Source organism: Sarcophilus harrisii, chromosome 3 (genome assembly GCF_902635505.1).
Source record: "Sarcophilus harrisii chromosome 3, mSarHar1.11, whole genome shotgun sequence".
Classification (NCBI taxonomy): domain Eukaryota; kingdom Metazoa; phylum Chordata; class Mammalia; order Dasyuromorphia; family Dasyuridae; genus Sarcophilus; species Sarcophilus harrisii.
Genome location: NC_045428.1, coordinates 310,939,813 through 310,961,988, shown reverse-complemented (window position 1 = coordinate 310,961,988; position 22,176 = coordinate 310,939,813). Strand labels below are relative to the sequence as shown.

The following is a 22,176-nucleotide window of genomic DNA, read 5'->3' as shown; positions in this document are numbered from 1 at the left end:
CATGAGATTATAATTCAGATGTCATTACCTCTCTGGTGAAAAATTACTGAAATTAAAAAATGGAGTTCCTAAGAAGAAATAATGCTGGGCTTGGTAAACCCAGCCCTATAGAAAGATGATGAACATCACATATCTTTCTCTTTACTTTCCTCAAAGGTATAGCTTTTTATTATTTAATCTACTTAGATTCAATTGCAAACAAAATGAAAAGAAAAAAACCTGGGAAAAAGAAATTGTACTTAAGAGACATTATATAACAATGTGGTATCATAGAGAGAATACTTGGTTTGGAATCAGAAAATCGGTATTCAGGTCTTAGCTCTAACATTTATCAGCTTGGTGACTTTGAGCAAAAGATTTCACCTTTCTGGGCCTCAATATTTTTATCCGTGAGAAAAGGGGACTGAACCAGAGGACCCAGCCATCTTTAACATTCTATGAGACTATTTAATAATTCTACCCTTCTCCACTAAGTACCTTAAAAAGATTTTACTCTCCCCTTCCCCCCGCCCAGGAAATAAGCCAATGTTCAGGCCTATTTTTTCCCTTTTAAAAAAAGTTACTGGACTTAAAAATTTAATTAAAACTTACTTGCCTGGGAAGGATACTTTGACCTCCATATATGCAACTGGCTGCCTTCACATGTACATGAAACTGACCTGATAAATGGGAGGAGAGGCTTTAGAATGATATCTCTAGGAAAAATAGGGATGGATCTTAGCCTTTTGCTAATTAGTAAAGTCAGCACCATACAATGTTCTCACAGTAGTATCTCACTAACAGCCCAACTCTTCCCACTGTGAATATAAAAGTTGATATGATTTTTATTCTGATTTTCTAATAACTTTGAGATTTTTTTTTATTCTGAAGTAATCATTACTGTTTGACAGTTGCACCATTTTCATTATATCATTCTTCAGAGGAGGAAAAAGAGTGAGTAGGCCTGTCTTGGGCAACAGCCTTATTTTTTGACAGCCCACCCCTGCTCTGAATTCTTATTGTTCACATAATATCTGTCTCTTTATGACTGCTTTCCTTTAAAACCACAAAACCTTATTTAAACTTAACAAAAAATGTCTATCTCTTTTCTCCTTTGTTAAGTACTAAAACAAAAACAAAACAAAACAAAAAAATGAACAATGGAGGCTAAGTCACCATGAACATGGGGCACATTGAAGACAAGGATTTTGCCAGTTGTCAGGCACCAAAAAAAAAGAAAAAAAAAAAAAAAAAAAGGATTGAAATGGTTTCCAAGCAATGAAATGAGGATCTTTTGACAGAGCCCTTTAATTAGCATGAGATCACATCTATCTGACTAATAATTCCTCCACATTTTAGTACCATTAGGCACGATTCTGTAGGAATTGTAGTTTGAGGAGAAATGAAGGAGAAACATTATCTACGATATGAATCCCTTTGCTCTGGCTCCTGAGAACACATAGATTAGGCTGTTAAGTAAGGAATCATTTGTGCATAGTCTCCTGGGAGACATCCCTCCCACCTTAGTACTCATGAGTAACCAAAATGTCATCTATTCTCTACTGCTACACAAATAATCATGTACCCAAGACCTGAAACAAAGTTGAAAGGTGGGTGGAAAATTTAATAAGTCACAACTCTGCTCTCTATAGCTCTTCAGGGGAAGGTTCTTTGGTGGGGATTTGGGAATATATTGAACTGCACTGCAAATGCTTGTTTCATTATAATCTGTAGTAAAGCAAGTGGATAAAAGTAATGGAGAAGGAATAGTAATATTTGGGGGGTGGGAGCTAGGAATGAGAAAGTCACCAATTAGATGCTTAGTTGTTTGATTTTGCACAATTCAGGCTAGGTGACTTCTTATCTGGAGTTGTAGTAAGGATTCATGTTTCAGTATGAATTGCTTTAGATGGATTCTGAGGTTCCCTCCAGCCTTGAAATACTATGGTTTCACTTTTCTGGATTAACCTCAAAGATCTTTTCAAATTCTAAATCAGTGGTCCTATGAGAAGAGAAAGTACATTGGTAAAAAAAAAAAAAAAAAATCTTTGCATAAAACATCATATTTAAGATATATAGGGATAAAGATATGTAAGTCCTAGAGCTATTTTCCAGTGGATAAGTGGTTAAAGAATACGAACAAAATAGGTCTCAAAAGAAGAATGGCAACCTCTAAATATCTTATGAAAAACTGCCCTAGATTATAAGACAAAAAACGCAAATCAAAAGATGTTTCATGGCATTCCCAACAAAGTGACAAAAATGACAAAAGGTGAAAAAAGTCTATGTTGCAGGGACTGTAGAAACAAAACAAAAACAGGCAAACTAACACACTACTTGTGAAGGAGTAAATTATTTCAACCTTTCTGGAAAGCAATTTGAAATGATGCCTAAGATGACTAAAATGTCCATACTCTTTGACCTAGAGATCCTACTGATCTCTACTGAAAAGAACTGATTAAATACAATTGTATCTGCTAAGGAATATCTAAGTTAACTATAGTGCAACAATGTAATGGAATATCATAGTGCTGTGAGAAACTGATTATAAAGAATTTGAGAAACATTTGGAGGGTGGAGATGATGCAGAGAGAAACAAGATAACTGGAGAAATAATATGCAAACCAATCTCAACAAAATAGGTAGAAGAACCAACAAATCCCCAAAGTGAATGCCATATGACCAAGTTTAGCATTTCCTCTCCCACCCACCCAACCCCCAGCTCAGTTTCTTTATAGAAGTAAGGGATTATGGGTATGGAACACTGAATATACTGTCAGGTTTAGGGTATGGAACACTGAATATACTGCCAGGTTTAGATGAAGTTTTGCTGAATGGTCCCCCTCTTTCTTTTTTATTCTGTGGCAAAGGAATATGTTTGGAAACAAAAGTGATATAAAAAAATGAAAGGTATCAATTAAAATTTTTAAAATGAAGGGTTTAAACAAAATATTCTTTAAAATCCCTATCAGCTCAGATGAGATTTTATGATTCTAGCCAAATGACCCTGAGTAAATTACTCAGCCCTTTGCCTCAGTTTCCTCATTTGTGAAATGGGGATAATAAAAACATCTATCTTCCAGATTTGGTGCTGGTGAGAATCAAGTGAGATAATGATTGCAAAATACTTAGTACAGTGCTTGGAAAGATAGTATTTGTTGTTATCAAATCGATTCAGTCATATCTGACTCTTTGTGACACCATTTGAGAGTGTTTTTTTTTTTTTTTTGGCAACGATACTGGAGAGGTTTGCCATTTCCTTCTATAGCTTATTTTATGGCCCAAAGTAAGCACTATAGAAATGTTAACTATTATTATTAACTTCTGGAAAAGGAAGAAGAGTGGTACAGTAGAAAAGAGATGTGTATTATTTGAGACTAGGGGATACACAAAATAAAAATCATAGGTAGCCTAGAAAGTTCGTAGAATTTTGAAAGAGTACAAAATCAGGCAGCTTTTACAGCCTTGAGAAGGAATTTCTGGATGGATCATTTGAGATGAGATCCCCAATCTCCTCATTTTATAGATGAGGAAACTGAGGCAGAGAGCTATGAAATAACTTGAACTAGGTCATAAAGGCAATAGAACCAGATTTTGAATCTGGCTCCCTTGACTCCAAGAATTCTTTCCACCATCCCATGAAGGTTTTAATCTTAACCAAGCCCCCGAGATTTTCCTCACTCTTATAAAAAAAAAAAAAGAGTGCATTTATGGTATCATATCTTTAGAATTGAAAGAGATTTAGATGTCATCAAGTCCAATTCCCTCATTTGACAAATGAGATAACTGAGGCCCTAACTGGTTGTGTTTTAGACAGTAAGATAACATAAATAAGAAATTTGGTGAACTTTTTATTGAATGTTTGATGAATGTATTTCTTAAAGTGGTAATATCTAAAATTTGTAAGTTTCTTTACAATTTTTAATATGTTTTTATTGATATCTTTTTTAGCACAATAGTTTCCCTGAATATACTTTTTTCTCTTTCCCTCTTAGATAACTAATTCATAAAACAAATAGTGGTTTTTAAGGACAACAACAAAAAAAGATGGGGGAAGAGAAATCAGAATAACCGATCATCAAATTTTAAAGGTTCTAAAGCAAATAAAATTTGCAGTAGAAAAAAGAAAATGAGATGTTAGAGAATTGATTTACATAAATGATAAATGACATATCCAGGATCTGAACTCAAGATTTTTGAGCCCAAATACAATGAGAACAATATAATCAAACCATGTGCCATGAAATGCTATTGTTTATATGCTCTCTCATTCATTATTTCTCCCAGTTTGACTCCAAAGCATTCAAAACCAACCTCACTCCCCCCATTCCCAGGAGAACTCATGAAAATTCCCAAGCCTTACCATCAAGGATGGCCCACTGGTTGTCAATTTCTGTGTGCTTCAGGTAAGAATCTTCAATGGTAGGGTCATAGTCTGGCACAAAGATCTTCTGGAAAAACTGGATGGTCAAGGCACTCTTGCCCACACCACCATCTCCAACAACCACCAGCTTGTATGTGGGGAGATTGTCACTTGGTACAGCACTGGTAGCCATGTTTCTAGTAAGTCAGACCTGGAGAGGAAAGACATGGCGAATGAGACCCACAATCTCAATTTTTACAACATTCCCAATCTACTACAGGGATTTGGTTACCATTCCCCTAATTGGCCCAGGTAGCCAGACAACTTGCAAGGATGGCACCAGCCCCTGAATCAAGGTTTATTGGGCACTTACTATATTCAAGGCATAGCACTTGACAGCGAGTACAAAGAAATTAAATACCTACAGTGAACATGATTGCAATCATCCACTTTGACAACAATTTTAGTTTCATTTGATTTTAAAAATCTGCCAGAGTATAAAATTCACAATCTCCATTCTCAGCAGATTTGATTGAGTTACTGGTAGACAGTATATTCTCTCTGCTCTCCCTAGTATGTTCTTTAAGATTGTATAAGATGATACATTTAACTATTACTTGGCACAGTAACATTGGTAAGTACAATTAATAGAGCACTGGATATGAAAAAGAACAGATTCAGAAAGGTTTAAATGATCACATACATACAAACCTCCACTTGCTTATTTTGCAATTTCTGCTTGACATTGGTGAGAAAAAAAATTAAGGTACTACTGCAATGAAAGGGAATTCTACTTTAAGCAAACTCAATATATAATAAACCAAGATTCACTATACACACACACACACACACACACATACTGAATTAATTACTTTCTTTATGACAGAATCTTTTGCTTTACAATGAAATTTGCTCCAGGGCTCTCATGTTGACTATACTAGAAACTGAGGAAATGCATAAGAAATTAATAATTAACATGATGCTTGTCTTTTAGCTATTGAGGCTCTTTGGAGGAAACAGGGCCAATACTTACAAAAAGAACATATCAAAAGGAAAACTATTCCTAAATACAAGCTATAAAGCTACAGAGAATTGTTTCTAAGTGATTTTAAAGTTAATGGAGAGAATAGCTTTGGGATAGCTAACCATGGGAGTGTCTACCTTTGACAAAAATTTATTTAAACTGATATAGAGAATTTAATGACACATTAATTGGTTTCAGGAGGGAAAAAACAACAATTCATGGATGATATGGGAGCAATTTGTTTCACAGCAACAGTGTTATAATAGGAAGTACATTATTGCATGATAAAAACTCAAACTATAAAAACTTCAAATAGGTACAGAGGAACAAAATTAAGTAAATTTTATAATGATAAATTCAGTCCTACTTCCTCCTTTATTTCCTTCTTTCCCTGTATTTGGGGGAAAAAAGGAATCATAGGTGCTATCCTCCAAATCACAATTATATTCTCACAGTTACTTTCCCTTCAGTTGTTCACATTCACTCCAGATAGCAAGCCAGTCCTGGAAAGTTAAAAGAAAGTGATTTGCAATACTCACCTGTGTGTTCTCTCTTCCCACACAACTGCTTGGTTCTAGTTGCATATTTGGGGCCAAAGATTGTAGTAAAAGGTGACTCTGGGAAAACAAGTAGCACTATCTTCCCCTCCTCAGCACCTTTTGTGATTTGCTAACATAGCATAGTCACACTAAACAAATTTCCTGTATCTGAAAATATATATGTATATGTGTGAATATATTTAGTTACATATATATATATATATGTGTGTGTGTGTGTGTATGTGTATTTTTTTTCTATATATATATTTATATTTATGATCTTTTTCCATAGTTTTAGTGCATGACTTTTTTGTCAGGAGGAGAATAACAAGCTTTATCATTTGTTCTCTGGAATTACAGTTGATCATTGCATGAAAGTTTTAAAATCTTTTAAAGTTGTCTTTACAATATTGTTTTTGTAGAAATCATTTGCCTGGTGCTGCTCAATTCACTCTGCATTTACTCATACAAATCTTCTAAGATTTTTTGCAACTTGTTTCTTTCATCATTTCTTATGGCACAATAGTTTTTCATTATATTTAAGTATCATTATTTGCTTAGTTATTCAATTGATGAATATCAGCTGGGGTTCCACTTTTTTGCCACTAAATAAAAAGAACTATTATAAACAATTTTTTTGTTATTGTTGAACTGGAACCTTTTCTTTTTCTTTGTTCTCTTGTGGACATAAGCTCCAGGGGGTTACAGATAGATCAAAGGATCAGTTTAGCAATTTGGGGGACATAATTCAAAATTGCTTTCCAGAAACAAAAGCTGGATCAGTTCTTCCAAGAGTGTATTAATGTACCTGGTTTGCTGAAGCTCCTCTTAATATTTCTCGTTTTCCCTTTTTGAGGGGTCAACTCTAACAATCTAATGAGTATGAGATAGAATTGTAGAGTTGCTTTAATTTACATTTCTTTCATCATTAATTATTTGGAGAATGTATTTATTTGTTCATTGATAACATGCATTTCTTCCTTTGAAAACTGCCTGTTCACATATTTTGACAATGTATCAACTGGGGAATGGATCTGATTTTTGTAAATTTGAATCATTTCCTTATCTTAGAAATTAAACTTTTTTCAGAAAAATTTGTTGCAAACATTTCCTACCTCCTACTCCCCCAGGTATTTCCCTTCTAATTACAGCTGCAATGGTCTTGCTTGTGCAAAAATTTTTTTTTTTTTTTTTTTTTTTTTTTTTTTTTTTCTGAGGCAAGTGGGGTTAAATGATTTGCCCAGGGTCACACAGCTAGGAAGTGTTAAGTGTCTGAGAAGAGCTTTGAACTCAGGTCCTCCTGACTTCAAGTCTGGTACTCTACTGTGCCACCTAGCTGCCCCTTGTGCAAATTTTTTTTTTTTAAATTTTATGTAATAAAAACTGTCCAGTTTGCCTTCTGTGATCCTTTCTATATCTTCTTTGGTCATGAACTGTTTCCCTATTTAGAGTTATAAAAGTTAACTTCTCACTTGCTCTTCTAATTTATTTCTGATGTGACTTTTTATATCTAAGATATACCTATATGTATCTATTTGGAGCACATCTTGGTCTATGGTATGAGGTGGTAGTCAAAACTAATTTCTATCAGACTCCTTTTCAGTTTTTCCTGCAGTTTTTGCCAAATAGTGACAGATTGGTCATTGTTCACCAATGGGGGAGTAAAAGTAGATGCCAAAGAACCAAGATACATCAGGATTCACAAAACTTATAGGGCAGTTTTGTCATAAGGTATTACTAACAAGCTTATATTCAGACTCACTGAAAAACAATAAGCAAATAAATTTCTAAGAAATGGCTCACTAATGGATATTTAACCAAGATGTGTTTGAAAACTGATTAAAGTCAAACCATGAAATGCCTTTTTAAAAAAAGGATAATACTCTTTTAAACTCAACATTTAACATTTGATAAGCTGTGCCCCTGGAAGGACCTAGGCTGTATAAGCATCCATCCAGCTTTTCCTTTATACTTCTAATAGTGCTATTTTCAGTAAGATCATCTAGTGAGAGAATCATCTCACCAACATTCTAAAGGAAACTATGGGATCCCATAAAAACCTACCTACTTTCCATTCAGAATCTCTTTCTGCTCAGAATTACACTTCCTTCATGATTAACACACCTTTCCATCTACTGGCCCAACCTTCTTTCTATAATTTCTCTCACCCAGATTCACCATTTTATATACCAAACCTGCCATATTTCTATTTCCTTTTGCTCTCTCATCCATGTCTACTAACCCTGGGTCAGTTTTCCATCACCCACCCCTTCCATTATGTCTTTCAGGATCCCATTTCATTATTAACAACTTTGCCTTCCTTCATTCTTGATTATTTTACATTTATTTTACTTCCTCACAGTCACTAAACAACTTTCTCCAGCAAATTTCCCTGCAATAGTAGCTATTACATTTCTCATTCCTATCTTAAAGGGTGGGGAGGAGGAATCAGTGTTCCCTTTGTTCCCTCCTTTCTACTACCAGACTCCTGGTTTCCCACTGTTATTCAACAACTTCTCCTTTGAAACTTAAGCCTCCCTTTCCTTTGTCTCTATTATTTTTATGGTGACTCTTGTAGATAGACTCTTCAATCTTTCCATCTTACTTAGGTCTTTGAATCTCCCCTTTATCAGCTACAACTAGGGAAAGGAAACTACAGCTTTGTCCTGGGTTGGAATCTGTTCAAGACTATTTAGAGGACTGATTACAAAACTTATACAAGAATACAAGAAAGGAAGAAGGTAGGAGGTGGAACCTAATGGCTAGGTGAAGTTATGGTGAAATGAAGAAGATGATAGGATGAGAAGTGGGATTGGGGTGGAGGATAAAAGTAAACTCCTGATGCTGCATTTCCTGCTTCCAGGGTTTCCCAGTTTCCCAGAGTTCTTTAAGGGCTGGAATTAAGGTACTCAGAGGCCAAAAAGGCCAGACGCTGCAGCAGATCAAAGCCTGGTTTAGGGATGGGGAAAGAAATCCAATCTTGCTCCTATAAGCAAGTCCCTTCAGCACAAAGCCCACTTTGTGGGTTTTTTTTTTTTTTTTAATTTCCTTTCCTACTTGTCTTAATCTATTTATTTATTTGTTTTGTTTGTTCATCTATTTATTCATCAACTTATTTATTTGTAGATTTTGATTTTTAAAATCCTGAATGCCAAATGAAATAAAAGGGCATTTCCATGTAAATAATAGAACAGGAAAAAAAAGAGAATTGTATACAAAATGTGAATGTATAGCCTTTTCACTTTAAACAGCTTTGACAGTTATATAATGAATCTATTCTGTTATTCTTTCTGACCTTACTTCTTTTTTCTTTATTTTTTCCCATGGACTCACCTTAAAGTACAATTAGCCTAGTAAAGGAGGCAGCAGAACTACCATAGTCCAAGGACTACAATTGGTAGTTGGGAAGGGAGGCCCTTAAGATGGGGCAAAACTGGGGAAAGAAGATCTCAGTCCCTGCTGAAGTGCTTTGCCTCCCTCATTGCAGGAGACTTTTCTTTCCTCAAACTTTTGTCTTCCCTTGCCTCTCATACTTTTCTGATGCTCAGTGTAATAGGGTGGGTATAAAAACCAGGTTGAAAGTATGGTTCACTATCCTGTGAATTGAAAGAAACAGAACTAGGATGTCTAGGAAAGAGGAAAATATTTCCCTCCCCAAGACTATACATTTTCAGCAAGACCTGGAAAGAAAGGGGCACGCCTCTGCTTCTTTCTAAATTTTGACTTCTCAAACTACTCAATTTTTCCCAATGTGGAATGTGATTGAGTAAGGGCAGAGGAGAGGAAGAGAAGGCATTTTTCAGAGTGCCCCTGAAAAGACAAACTCCAAACAAGGTCAATTTTTTGTAATCTGGTTAGGAATCAAGAGACCCGAGTGCTATTTCCTGACCTGACACTAACTCTCAGCCCATTTCCTTCTCAGTAAAATGAGGTAGTTGTTCAAGATGGTCTCTGAGTGCTTTTCAGTTCTAATAGTTGGGCTTCTACCTCATCTGAGTCTCGAAGTGAGTATGAGTTAAATGATCTTTTCTTTGTGATCTTAAGCAAACAACTTCCTACTGGAGTGCCTTCCCTTCAAATTAGCAGATTTCAAATGAAGTAACCTGTAATATACTTTACAAACCTTAAAATGCTATAGAAATGCTAGTATTACTAATTGTCTATATTTTGGGCATAATTGCTTATTTATATGATATGTTCCCTTACTAGCATGTAAGCTCCTTAAAGGTAGGGACTATTTCATTTTTGCCTTTATATACCCAACAACAAACACAGTACCTGGAACTTAGCAGACCTTTAAATGGTTTTATTGTCTGGTTGATAAAACATTTAAGCATCTTCTTTTTTAATTTTTCAATAGTATTTTATTTTTCTAATTACATGTAAAGACAATATTCAATTTTCATCTCTTTAAGATTTTGAGTTCTAATTTTTCCCTCCCTTTCTTACCTTCCCCTTCCTAATGACAGGAAGCAATCCAACATAGATTATACATGTAAAATAATTTTAAACATATTTCTATGTTAGTCATGTTGTGAAGGAAAAATCAGAACAAAAGGGAAAAGCCATGAGGGAAAAAAAGCAAATAGATAAAAAAAGTAAAAATCGCAATCCCATAATCATTCTCCATAATTCTCTAATTGGATAAAGCATCTCCTTAATGGGATTCAATGCCACTCAGAAAAAAAAATGGTGTTGTAGTCCAGAAAACAGACAAATCAAATGAATGAAACCTGAAGAACTTTCACCTAGGACATAAAAATCCATGGTTAAGAAAATGTTATCCCCCCAAAAAACAGGCAGTGAAAAAGGAAGAAAAATGAATCCAAGAAGAATGGGTAGCTCCACTATACTCATATTCAGGAAATGTTTATAATTCTATAATGATGCTTCTAGCATTTTAGGAATATTCTCTTTGTAAGATGTATTTTGGGGCAAGGTGATTCAAGCCAGTTCCAATAGACTTGTGATGGAGAGAGCTATTTACAGTTAGAGAGAGTACTGTGGGGGCTGAGTGTGGATCACAACAGAATATTTTCACTTTTTATTTTGTTGTTTGTTTGCCTTTTGTTTTCTTTCTCATTTTTTTCCCTTCCTGATCTGATTTTTCTTGTGTAGCATGATAATTGTGGAAATATGTATAGAAGAATAATACATGTTTAATATATATTGGATTACTTGCCATCTAGAGGAGGTGGTAGGGGAAAGGGAGAGAGGAGAAAAATTGAAACAAAGTTTTGCAGGGGTGAATGTTGAAAACTATGCATATGTATGTTTTGAAAATAAAAAAACTTAAAAAAAAAAGATGTAATGTTGGGTTTGTGAGAAAAAAATACAGGAAAGAAAAGGAAGAATTGCTGTTTCTACCAACAAAAAGATTGATATTTATCCATGATCCCCTCAATGGGAGCAAAGTAAGCATCCATAATCCTCTTGTTATGCCTTTAAATTACTGACCTTCCCCCTCATCCTCCTTCTATCCCTCACTGACCTCCTCAGTTTTACAGATGAAGAGGAAGGGAAGTGATTTGCCCCAAGAGATCAGGCAGATTATATTAGGGAATTTTTCAACTCAAAGTCCAAAAGATCCATGCAGGGAATAATTACTCCTACTTTGGTCCATATGATTAATGGTCAATAAATCAGGAAGCAAGGCTAGAAGGTAATAAAGAGTTTTAATAATCACCATCTAGTGGGTTGCTGCCAGGTGGATGATAAAGGCAACCAACAGAGGAAAAGATAAGTGTGTGTGGTGCACATATAATATATATGTATATGCATACACATGTACATCTGTATATATGTGTGTATGTGTGTAAATTTATATATACATATATACATGAGTATGTATGTTATACAGTTATAGTATATGTAGAGGTTCTTGTAGCAAATGTGGCAAAAGGGGAATATTCAAATTAGCCTATCAGGTGGCCAAATTCTAGGGTTTTCCTTAGTTGGAAGATTGAATATTAGCAAGAGGACATTAGGTGCTTTTGGAGGGGAGGGTTTCTACCTTTATATAATTTAGTAGTCATATAGTCTCACCAGTTGCCCTAGATCAGGTTTATTCTGGTAAATACATTTTTTTTGTTGTTAATCACAATTAAACATCTGATGGGAAGAAGTTCCAGATAAGATCAGAGGTTTAAGATAAGAGGCCTCCCTTTGAGACAGAATAAGAACAACCCTATAGGCTCCTTTTTTTTTTTTTTTTTTTTAATCTAAAAGTTTACTTTAAAAGTTGGAAGGAGCCAGAGAACTTGGTTTCCCTAATCTCACATGTTCACAATAAGTAGCAAGGAACAAACCTTTGTTATGAACTCATGCCTTTTGACTACAGGTGCAGTACCCAGTATTCTGCCTCTACTTTTGACAGTGATTGCCATTCTTACAATCCCACAGAAATGGTGTATGGGAAGAAATGGTGAAGAGAAAACATCCTTTATTTTTCTCATACTGGTGTGAGAAGAAAAACACAAGCAAATATGATACGTAGTCCTAACTGGAAAAAAAAAAGTGTCAAGGGAGCATGAAAAGCAACTAAAAAAGGGTACAATTCATATAATAGGGTCTAAAGGAGAGAGTGATATTACAATTTACTAAGTATGGTATAGTGCTGGTTAGTTAGAATGAAAGAGTTAGGAAAGACTGTATAGATGAGAAGGAAGGTAAAAATTAGTCAGGAACCTTTGAAGGGTAACAAAAAGATTGGCCATTTCCATGTTAATTCTTGATCTCCAAAAACATTTCCTTTGACCTTTACTTACAAGATAAGAAATTTTATTTGTGAGACAATGCTACAAAAAAATCCAGGGTATATTAATCATCCCTCTGCTTCTGAGACTTGGTAAACAGAGAGAGATTTCAATGACAATCAGGACATTTCCGTAGTAAAATGGAATGGTAAAAAGAACATGTGAACTTTTTTGTTCTTGTTTTTAATGTTATATTTTCTTTTTTAATTTATTATAACATTTTGTAGGGAAAGTGCCTGCAAACTGTTTTACAGCCACTGTTTTCCAATTTATCATAAATGATACCTAACGGAAACTGCAGTGAGTGAAGAGGTAAAATTTAGCAGCTGGTGGTTTTTCTCTGAGCCACTTCCAGGAAGACTAACAGAAACATACTATACACTGCAATTCAACAAAAATCTAATTAGTGCCTACTACGTGCAAGGCTAGGTAACTGAGAATAAAATGCTAAGAACAGTCTCTGCTCTGGTGAGGAAAGCGGGGTGGGGAGAGAGGGATAGTAGCAATATTTCCTAGGTTCCAACTCAAAGGTAGTTAGACTAACCTTTCCTTTAGAGGTGTTAAAAATCATTTTGGGTGGTTAATTTATTCAAGAGGCTAAGGCTTGAACCTTTGATATAGCTTGCTGGTGGAGGAAGCACAAAAGGAAGCACATGTGGAGTGAAGTTTCTGGCCAGCAGACCAATATGGTCAACAAAGAGGCAGGGACTCAGTGCTATATCCTGCCTGAATATTCTTTCCATGTTACAGGTAAATAATCTTTCTTCTGTTGCTTGTTAGATGTTCATTTTAGTTTCTGAATATGAAACACTGTCCTGAGTCAGGCCCAACCTACAATAGTGAATAAGATCCAAAAAAATCCTTTGATAGGAGGTTATACCTGAGTTATGCTTTGAAAGAAGTTAAGGATTCTGTAAGGTAGAGGCAAGTAAGTACATCCCCTGTAAAAGAGAGGAAGCAGCTAGATGGTAACTAATAGACAGAGCGCCAGGCCTGGATTGAGGAAGACTTATCTCCTGATTACAGCCTCAGACACTTACTAGCTATGGCAATCTGGGCAAGACACTTAACCCTGTTAATGAGCTGGAGAAAGAAATGGCAAACCTTTCCAGTATCTTTGCCAAGAAAATCCCAGATGAGATCATGAAAAATCAGACATGATTGAAATGACTGAACAACAATAATACATAAGGGAACACTTTGTCAAAGACATAGACGTGAGAGATGAATTGTCTCTTGGAGAATGTTAACACTTATCAGGCCAGTATGTGGAAAAGGGATGATCCAAAATAAGCATGGAAAGGTAGATAGGATTCCAGTTTGCATTTTATCTTAGAAAAAATTGAGAGCCATTAAAGATTTTTTAGGAGGGAGCTGACCTGGCCAGATCTGTTTTAGGAATATCAGTCTGGCAGATATGCAGAAGATAGATTTAAGAAGGAAGAGACTAGAGCAGGGAGAGACCATATGGGAAGCTATTGCCACAATCCGAATAAGAGGTGATGAAGGCTTGGACTAGAATAAAGTTTGTGTGAAGGGAAAGGAGACAGATTTTAGAGACCTGTCAGTGTAGGGCTGGCAAGACTTCATAAGCTAGGTTTCAATGACTAGTAGGAGACTTAGCTATACATGAGGATATGCTTGGTTCATAAGGCTCAAGAAAACAAAAGCATATTAATGGCTAGCATAAAACATATTTGTGATCACTTTTACAAAAACAGTTTTGCATTGCTAAGTTCTGGTTTCAAGAAACTTGTTCCACTAGTATCCTATATTTAATGGCAACCATTCAATTATGGGAAGCTTTAAAATATAACAGAGTAGACCACCCTAGTGATCATTTAGAGTATCTTTTAGTCTCATCTTGCTTAACATTCAGAACTGAAAATTATCTCCTTTAGAAGGGATATGAACAGTCTTAAAATACAGCTACTTGGTTCAATGGATAGAGCAAGGGATTCCAAGCATAGCTTGGAATCAAGAAGAGACTTGGAATCATCTTTATGAGTTCAAATCTAATTTCAGACCCTTACTAGCTGCATGACTCTGGGCAAGTCACTTAATCCTCTTTGTCTCAGTTTCTGATGTGCAAAATGAACTGGAGAAAGAAATGTCAAATGACTGATATTTTTGCCAAGAAAACCCCAAATGGGCCATGAAGAGTTGGATACAATTGAAACAACTGAACAGAACAGAGTAAGAAGTTCCACCAAACATCAAATTAAATGTCATAGCCAATTCATCTAAATCCCCTAAATTTATGAAAGCTCAATTACCTAGCTCATTAGAGGGTTGGGGTTTTTTAAGAGGCCAAGAGGGTATCTGAAAGAGCATTGGATTTGGAGTACAAATCTCTGTTCTGCCACCATTATGATCTCAAAAAAGCTCCCTCTTTTGTTAGTATCAGTCTCCTCATTTGTAAAATGAAGATGTCAGAATGGATTATCTCTAGGGTTCCTTTCAGCTTTGACTGAGAGCTGGCACCTGTTGAGAAAATGAAAAAAAAAGTGAAGTAAAAAAGCAAGATGAAAAATGATACAAAAGCATAGCAAAAGAACATAAAAAGGAAGAATAGATATGTTTGAAATCCAGAGAGAATTTAAGGTAGGAAACACACAAAGCCAAGAAATTAATGGATGAAAAGCTGCAAAATATCATGAAATATGATAAAATAAGAAATTAACTTAAGAAAATTAGAGAGAAATGAAAGAATTTAATATATTTTTAAATGCCTCACTAGCTAATGGCAAAACTCAAGGAAATGGAAACTATTATAGAAAATCTGTCAACAGATAAAGCAAAAACAGATTAATATAGGAGGGAATAGAATGGAAGCAAAATAAGAATTGAAACAGTTGAAATAAAAAGCTCAAAAATAACTGGAAAAAAGAATTAAAAGCAATGTTGTTGAAAATGATGGCTGCATAGGGCAGAACATAGAGGAAAAATCCTCTGAATTACTACTGTTCTACATGGAAGAAAAGAATTGGATGACTATATTTCAGGAAACACTGCATGAAAATTTCCCAGAATTATCAAAAATAAGTAGTACTTTCTGAGTACAAAAAATTCCCAGAAGACTAACAAGAAAAAACTCAAATTTCATCTCACCTAGGCACACAATTGGCAAATTTTACAATGAAAAGGGAGGGGATCTTTCTAATAATCACTAGGAAGTAAGACATCAATTAAAAAGAAATGTCAATTAGAGCATCTCAAAGATTTTTCTTTGAAAACATTAAAAACATGGTCCTAGATTCCAGAATCAATTTCCCAGCAATGTAAGCATTCAGGATGAACAATTCAAACTACAAAGACCTTAAAGAATTTGTGAATTAAAAAAAAATCTTTAAAGGGCCTTTAGAATAGAACTAAAGAAATAAGAGAGAGCTTAGAATTTAAGATATTAGATATTTTTCAAATGATAAACCAGTGATTAGATCCTTTATAATGTGATTAAAAATAACCACAGTATTATGTTGCTGATACATGTATATATATATTGAACAATATGGTCGATAAGGTCAATATAGAATCAAACATGACAATAATTGAACAACAAAAATTATATTTTAAAATAACTAAATGATATAGTGTTCTAATCCAATGGTGAATGAAACTATTATTTTTTGATAAGGAAGTATTTATAAAAATTTTAGAAAGTACTACATCATTAAAATATTAAATATCTGATGATTTTTTTCATTTGTACATCCTATCAGTCCCTTAAACTCAATTTATGCAAAATGAAAACTCATCTTTTCTTCAAAATCTGCCCATCATCTAAATTTCTTTATCTTTGTTCTTGGCAATAGCATTTTTCAAGTTATCCAGACTCATAACCTGGAGTCCTTTTGATTCTTCTCTCTCTTGTATCCTTTTAATCAACCTTTACCAAGTCCTATGGATCTACTTCACAATGTCTGTCTCTTATTCATGCTCTCATGTCTACTACCATACCCACTAAACTACTTCACATCTCCAGCTCCTCTCACTTATTATAATGGCCTCTATACTAGTTCTCATATACATAAGCTATCATCTCTCTAATCTAATCTTCACTTTTCTGGTCAATTACTTTTTACTGATGTACTATTCTGATCACAACACTCCTCCACTGAAAACCTTTCCATGGCTCCCCATTGCCAAAGATGATATAAAATTTAGATCCTGGAATTCAAGGTCTTCCTTGAATGGTTTCAAGAATGGCTCTAATCTTCCCTTCTAGCTTTATTTTCTGTTGCTTTTCCTTTCAGGACTGTGCTAAATTGGACTGTTCTGTTCCTACTAATAACCCAGCTTTATCAGTTTTCATGTATTAACTCAAGCCAAAACTCATGCCTGGAATGGACTCCTCTTCACACAGTCTCCTTGTAACTTACTCTGAATGCTGAAGTCCCTTTTCCTTAAAAGGTCCAACTTAGGTGTTCCCTTCTTCTTGAAAGCTTTACCATCAGCTCTATCAGCTGAAAGTGGACCCTCCTAAAGTATCCTCACCTCTCTTTTGCAACAATGTTTGCCCATCTTATCATGGTATTTCTATTTAGATGCTAACTTCCACTAGCATCCAAAAGAGATGGTCTGAATCAGCTAGAAAGCTGTATATGAGTAGCATCTAGCATGGTGGTATGTCCACAGTAGATGGTATTTGAAAATATTTAAGGCAGTCAGATAGCATAGTGGATAGTATCTGGAGTAAGGAAGACCTGAATTCAAATCTAGTCTCAAACAGTAGTTATTGGACTCTGGGCAAGTCACTTAACCCAATTTGCCTCAGTTTCCTCATCTGTAAAATGAGATGGAGAAGGAAATTGCAAACCATTCCAGTATCTTTGCCAAGAAAACCCCAAATGGGGTCACAAAGAATCCAACATGACTGAAAACAACAAAATAAACATTTGTGATTATAATTACTACTAACAAGAACTGACTTATACAATGATCTAAAATTTACAAAGCTCTTTACATACATTATCTAATTGGATCCTTTTAACATCCCATGACTTGTAGTAAATATTGTCTCATTTTATGGATGTGAAAACCATTGTTGAGAGAAATGGCTTCTACAAATCACACAGTAAGTGTGAGAGGCAAGATTAGAACTCAGATTTCTTCTGATTAAACACTGTACGTTTCCTCTGTGTCTTGTTGCCTTTTATATTAATAACTGACATATATAGTCCTTTAAGGTTTATGAAAGATTCTATTTAGAGGGAGTTTCAAAAGTCTTTAGCAAACTTTTAATAGCTTTAAAATGCACTAAGATTTTTGCAACACATTGTATAATATCTTATTTGAATCTCACAATACCTCATGAGTCTTATACTCTAATCAGGGGTCCTCAAACTTTCTAAATAGGGGGCCAGTTCACTGTCCCTCAGACTGTTGGAGGGCCGGACTATAGTAAAAACAAAAACTTTGTTTTTTGGGCCTTTAAATAAAGGAATTTCATAGCCCTGGATGAGGAGGATAATTGTCTTCAGCTGCCACATCTGGCTCGCAGGCTGCAGTTTGAGGACCCCTACGTATTTGAGAACATTGAGAAATCACTGAAAATAGAGTGAACGTGATAAATAATGATAAACAATGCTTTGTGCCTTAGGCATCATCATTATTGAGGATGACTACTGGTACAAGTTGATCTGAATTACAAAGCTCTGTGCTTTGCTGTTACCTGTTTCCACAGTAGCCTTTTCTTTCTTCCCTCTTCCTCTTCTCTTCTTCTCTTTTTATCCCCCTCATCCCTCTCCAAACTGCTGCTGTACTGGAAGTCCCATCCCCATCAAGGGACTAAAATTCCACCAGTAGCCCACATGCCATTGGCAGGTAATAGAGTCCATGATGAGGAAGTACTGAATGCTTAATATATGGTTATTGATTGATTAGTAGAAATTTAAACTACTGCAATCATTTATGGGAACAAACTAATAATATGGAATAAGGGTTATAAACTGAATATACCTTTCAACTTGATGTACTCATTTAACATAGCTACAGCAGCTATGTGGCACAGTGGATAGAATACCAATCTTGGAGTTAGGAGGACCTAAGTTAAAATCTGGCTTCAGACACTTAATAGTTGTATGATCCTGGACAAATCACTTTTCCCTGTGTGCCAAGGTTTCCTTATCTGTCAAATGAGCTAGAGAAGGAAATGGCGAACCACTCCAGTATTTTTGTCAAGAAAACTCCAACTTGAAAAATGCTATTGCCAAGAACAAAGATAAAGAAATTTAGATGATGGGCAGATTTTGAAGAAAAGATGATCATGGAGAACTGGACATGATTGAACATCCATTGATAGTATTATATTCTAAGCATGTTATTAAAAGGATAAAAACAACATACAACAATGAAAAGAACTCTGGATTTGGACCCTGGTTCAGTGCCTGCTTCTTTTGCTTACTTTCTGTGTTACCTTAAACATATTTAATTTTTTTTTTTAGGTTTTAATTTCCTAACCTGTCAAGGAAGGAATTGAACCAGATGACCTTTAAGATCCTTTCAGCTCCAAAGCTATGAACTATCTGGCAAAAATACTCACACCTGACTTATTATTAGTAGCAAAAATTTTAGAACCAATCTCAATATCCAATTATTAGGGAATAACAGAATGTGTTGGTGTTTATCACTGTAACAGAACCTGACCTTAAAATGATAAATATGGAAGAATACATAGAAACATCAAAAGACAAAGTGATAAAGAGAAAAGAAATCAGAATTACGAGGTCATACACACACAGTGAACTACAACTAATAAAAATGGTCAATACCCCACATAATTATAAACTACAATAACAAGCAAATTTTACAAGTACATGAATTGACAAGAGACCAGAAGACACTGAGTTATGTTATGCTTACTTTGTAACCATTTTTATCTTTTTCTTTAATCAAATGAAAGAGTTCATGGTCGGCTTTTTTGGTTTGTTTTATTTGGGATTTTATTCCTCATTTTGTTTATATAATACATGTTTGTTATGCTTGTTATTAAGTTTATAATACAAATTATTTCTAAAAGATAAACAAAAGTGAATTTTTGGAACACTGTATAACTGATCCTTAGTATCTTACTTTCTTTTCCATCCTACTTCTGATATTGTCCTAGCAACAGAAACTGTTTTTTAAAAGGGCCAACCTTACTTCCAGAATAAACCATTTTTTAAAAAATCTCCATAGAAAACTTCAGAAAAATAGGTGGATTGACCATAACATCCAACAATTTGACATATAGTGATAGTCAGTGGTATACTGGTAAATGTTTAACAAATAGCTTTCCAAAAAAAATGAATATATACAAGATTTTTTTTTATATTTATTTACCATTATCAATGTTTCATTGCTTTCTTAGATCTGGTCTATAAACAAAACAATAAATCAAACCCAGACTGGTAGCATATTTCCAAGGTGTAAATAAATATTCATATTGCAGAGCTGGCTCCAGCAAACCACAGGTTTTGGCCTTTTTGTATTGTTTACTTTTGCAGAGCATGATGGTGTTGTGATTCAGTCATGTCTGGTTCTTCATGACCCTATTTGGGATTTTCTTGACAAAGATACTGGCATGGTTTGCCATTTCCATCTCCAGCTCATTTTTTAGATAAGAAAACTGAGGCAAACAAGGTTAAATGACTTGCCTAGGGTCCATAGCTAGTAAGTGTCTGAGACTGGATTTAAACTCAGCCCTTCCTGACTCCAGGCCTGGTGCTCTATTTACTAGACTACCTTGCTGTGCATATTGTTATGTCTTGTCTCCTCAACTAGACCCTGAACTCTCCTTATCTGAAAGCAGTATGGCATTATTTTGGCAGTGAGAAAGTCCAGCACAGGGTTGAGCATTTAACTGAAGGGATAGCAATCAGGCAATCTGTAAGCATTTAATAAATATGTCTACTAGAATAAAAGAAAAGATGTATTGAATAGTTCTGCTATTCTCCTCCCTCCTTTGCCCAAAATCAGGAGGACGGGGTAAGTGATCTCCAGAGACTGAAAGACCTCCTGGTCCTAGAATTTTATGATTCCAAATAGGATCATCCTTTGGGATCATCCCTGACTTGAAGCTTTTTTCAGTATTTGCCCTTACTCTGACTCCTTTTGATGTCAAGAAAATGCTTTTTGATACCCTACATGTGCTAAGTACTGTACTAGGGATAATGAGTCAGAAATTATATAATCTTTTCTAAAAAGGAATTTGTAGCCTATTAAGTGAAAAAATATATACACATATATTTGTTGTTGTTGTTTAGTCATTCAGTTGAATCTGACTCTTTGTGACACACTGTTCATGCAATTTTTTTGGCAAAGATACCTTCATTTCCTTCTCCAGTGGATTAAGGCAAACAAAACTTAAGTGACTTGCCCACCATTACACAGCTAAGAAGTATCTGAGGTCAAATTTGACCTCGCCCTCTTGTTATCAGACCTAGAATTCTACTAGTGTTCTACCTAATATCTACTGAATCACCTAGTTGCTTCCTATACATACAGATATACAAAAATATACACATCTATATATACATATGAACACATTATATAATATATGAAATTATAATATAATATAAATTAGTACATATAAATTTCAAATTAATTCAAGGGACATTAAGTACCAGCTTTGTGAAAGGCAATTCATCAGGTTCTGGAGTTACACAAACACCTTCCCCCCAAATAGTCATTGCTCTCAAGAAGCTTATATTTTACTGTTTTCTAACATCATCATTAGCACATTATAACTAAAACCCACATGAAGTCAAAAAACAGAACTGAAATGCCATTCAATTGATTGCCCATTAATACCAATTTCTGCTATTCAGTTCATCAATCATTTTATTGAGCACACGTGAAGTCAAATGCTTTGGGTAAAGCTCTGGATAAAGATTTTTCTGTAAAATGAGCAAGGTGGATGAGCCAACCTCTAAGGCATCTTCCAGTTCTGACTCTTGTGATCCTATGATCCTTTTATATTGTTTGCCAAACATTTTATTTTTCTGGAGTCAATTAATCTAGACACAGGGGTCCTCAAACTTTTTAAATAGGGGGCCAGTTCACTGTCCCTCAGACTGTTGGAGGGCCAGACTATAGTAAAAACAAAAACTTTGTTTTGTGGGCCTTTAAATAAAGAAACTTCACAGCCCTGGGTGAGGGGGATAAATGTCCTCAGCTGCTGCATCTGGCCCATGGCCGTAGTTTGAGGACCCCTGAATTCTAGAGGGATTTGTTAAACACTTGCTAGGTGCTAGGCATTATACCAAGTACTGGAAATTCAAAGGAGATATAGCCCCTCTTCTCTATGGGCTCACATTCAATGTAAGTATATATTATATAACATTCTAAGTCCAAATCTAGCTTCAGACACATACTAGTTGTATGACTGGGCAAATCACTTATCCCTGTTTGCCTCAGTTTCCTCATCTGTCAAATGAGCTAGAGAAGGAAATAGTAATGTCTTTCTCAGGAAAACCTCACAAGAGGCCATAAAGAGTTGGACTGGGATGACTGAGAATTACTTGGGGGCAAGGG

The 22,176-nt window shown here is 35.1% G+C and overlaps 1 protein-coding gene across 1 annotated transcript in view; it reads right to left on the bottom strand.

Annotated features, from left to right (window-relative positions):
• The window catches only part of MRAS (muscle RAS oncogene homolog), a 110,220-nt gene that overhangs the window by 42,793 nt on the left and 45,251 nt on the right, over positions 1 to 22,176 (bottom strand). Inside the window, exon 3 of the mRNA XM_003763723.4 lies at positions 4,343 to 4,553. Within this exon, the coding sequence (XP_003763771.1) occupies positions 4,343 to 4,535 (193 nt within the window). The 5' untranslated portion in view covers positions 4,536 to 4,553. The remainder of the gene's footprint in view (positions 1 to 4,342; positions 4,554 to 22,176) is intronic.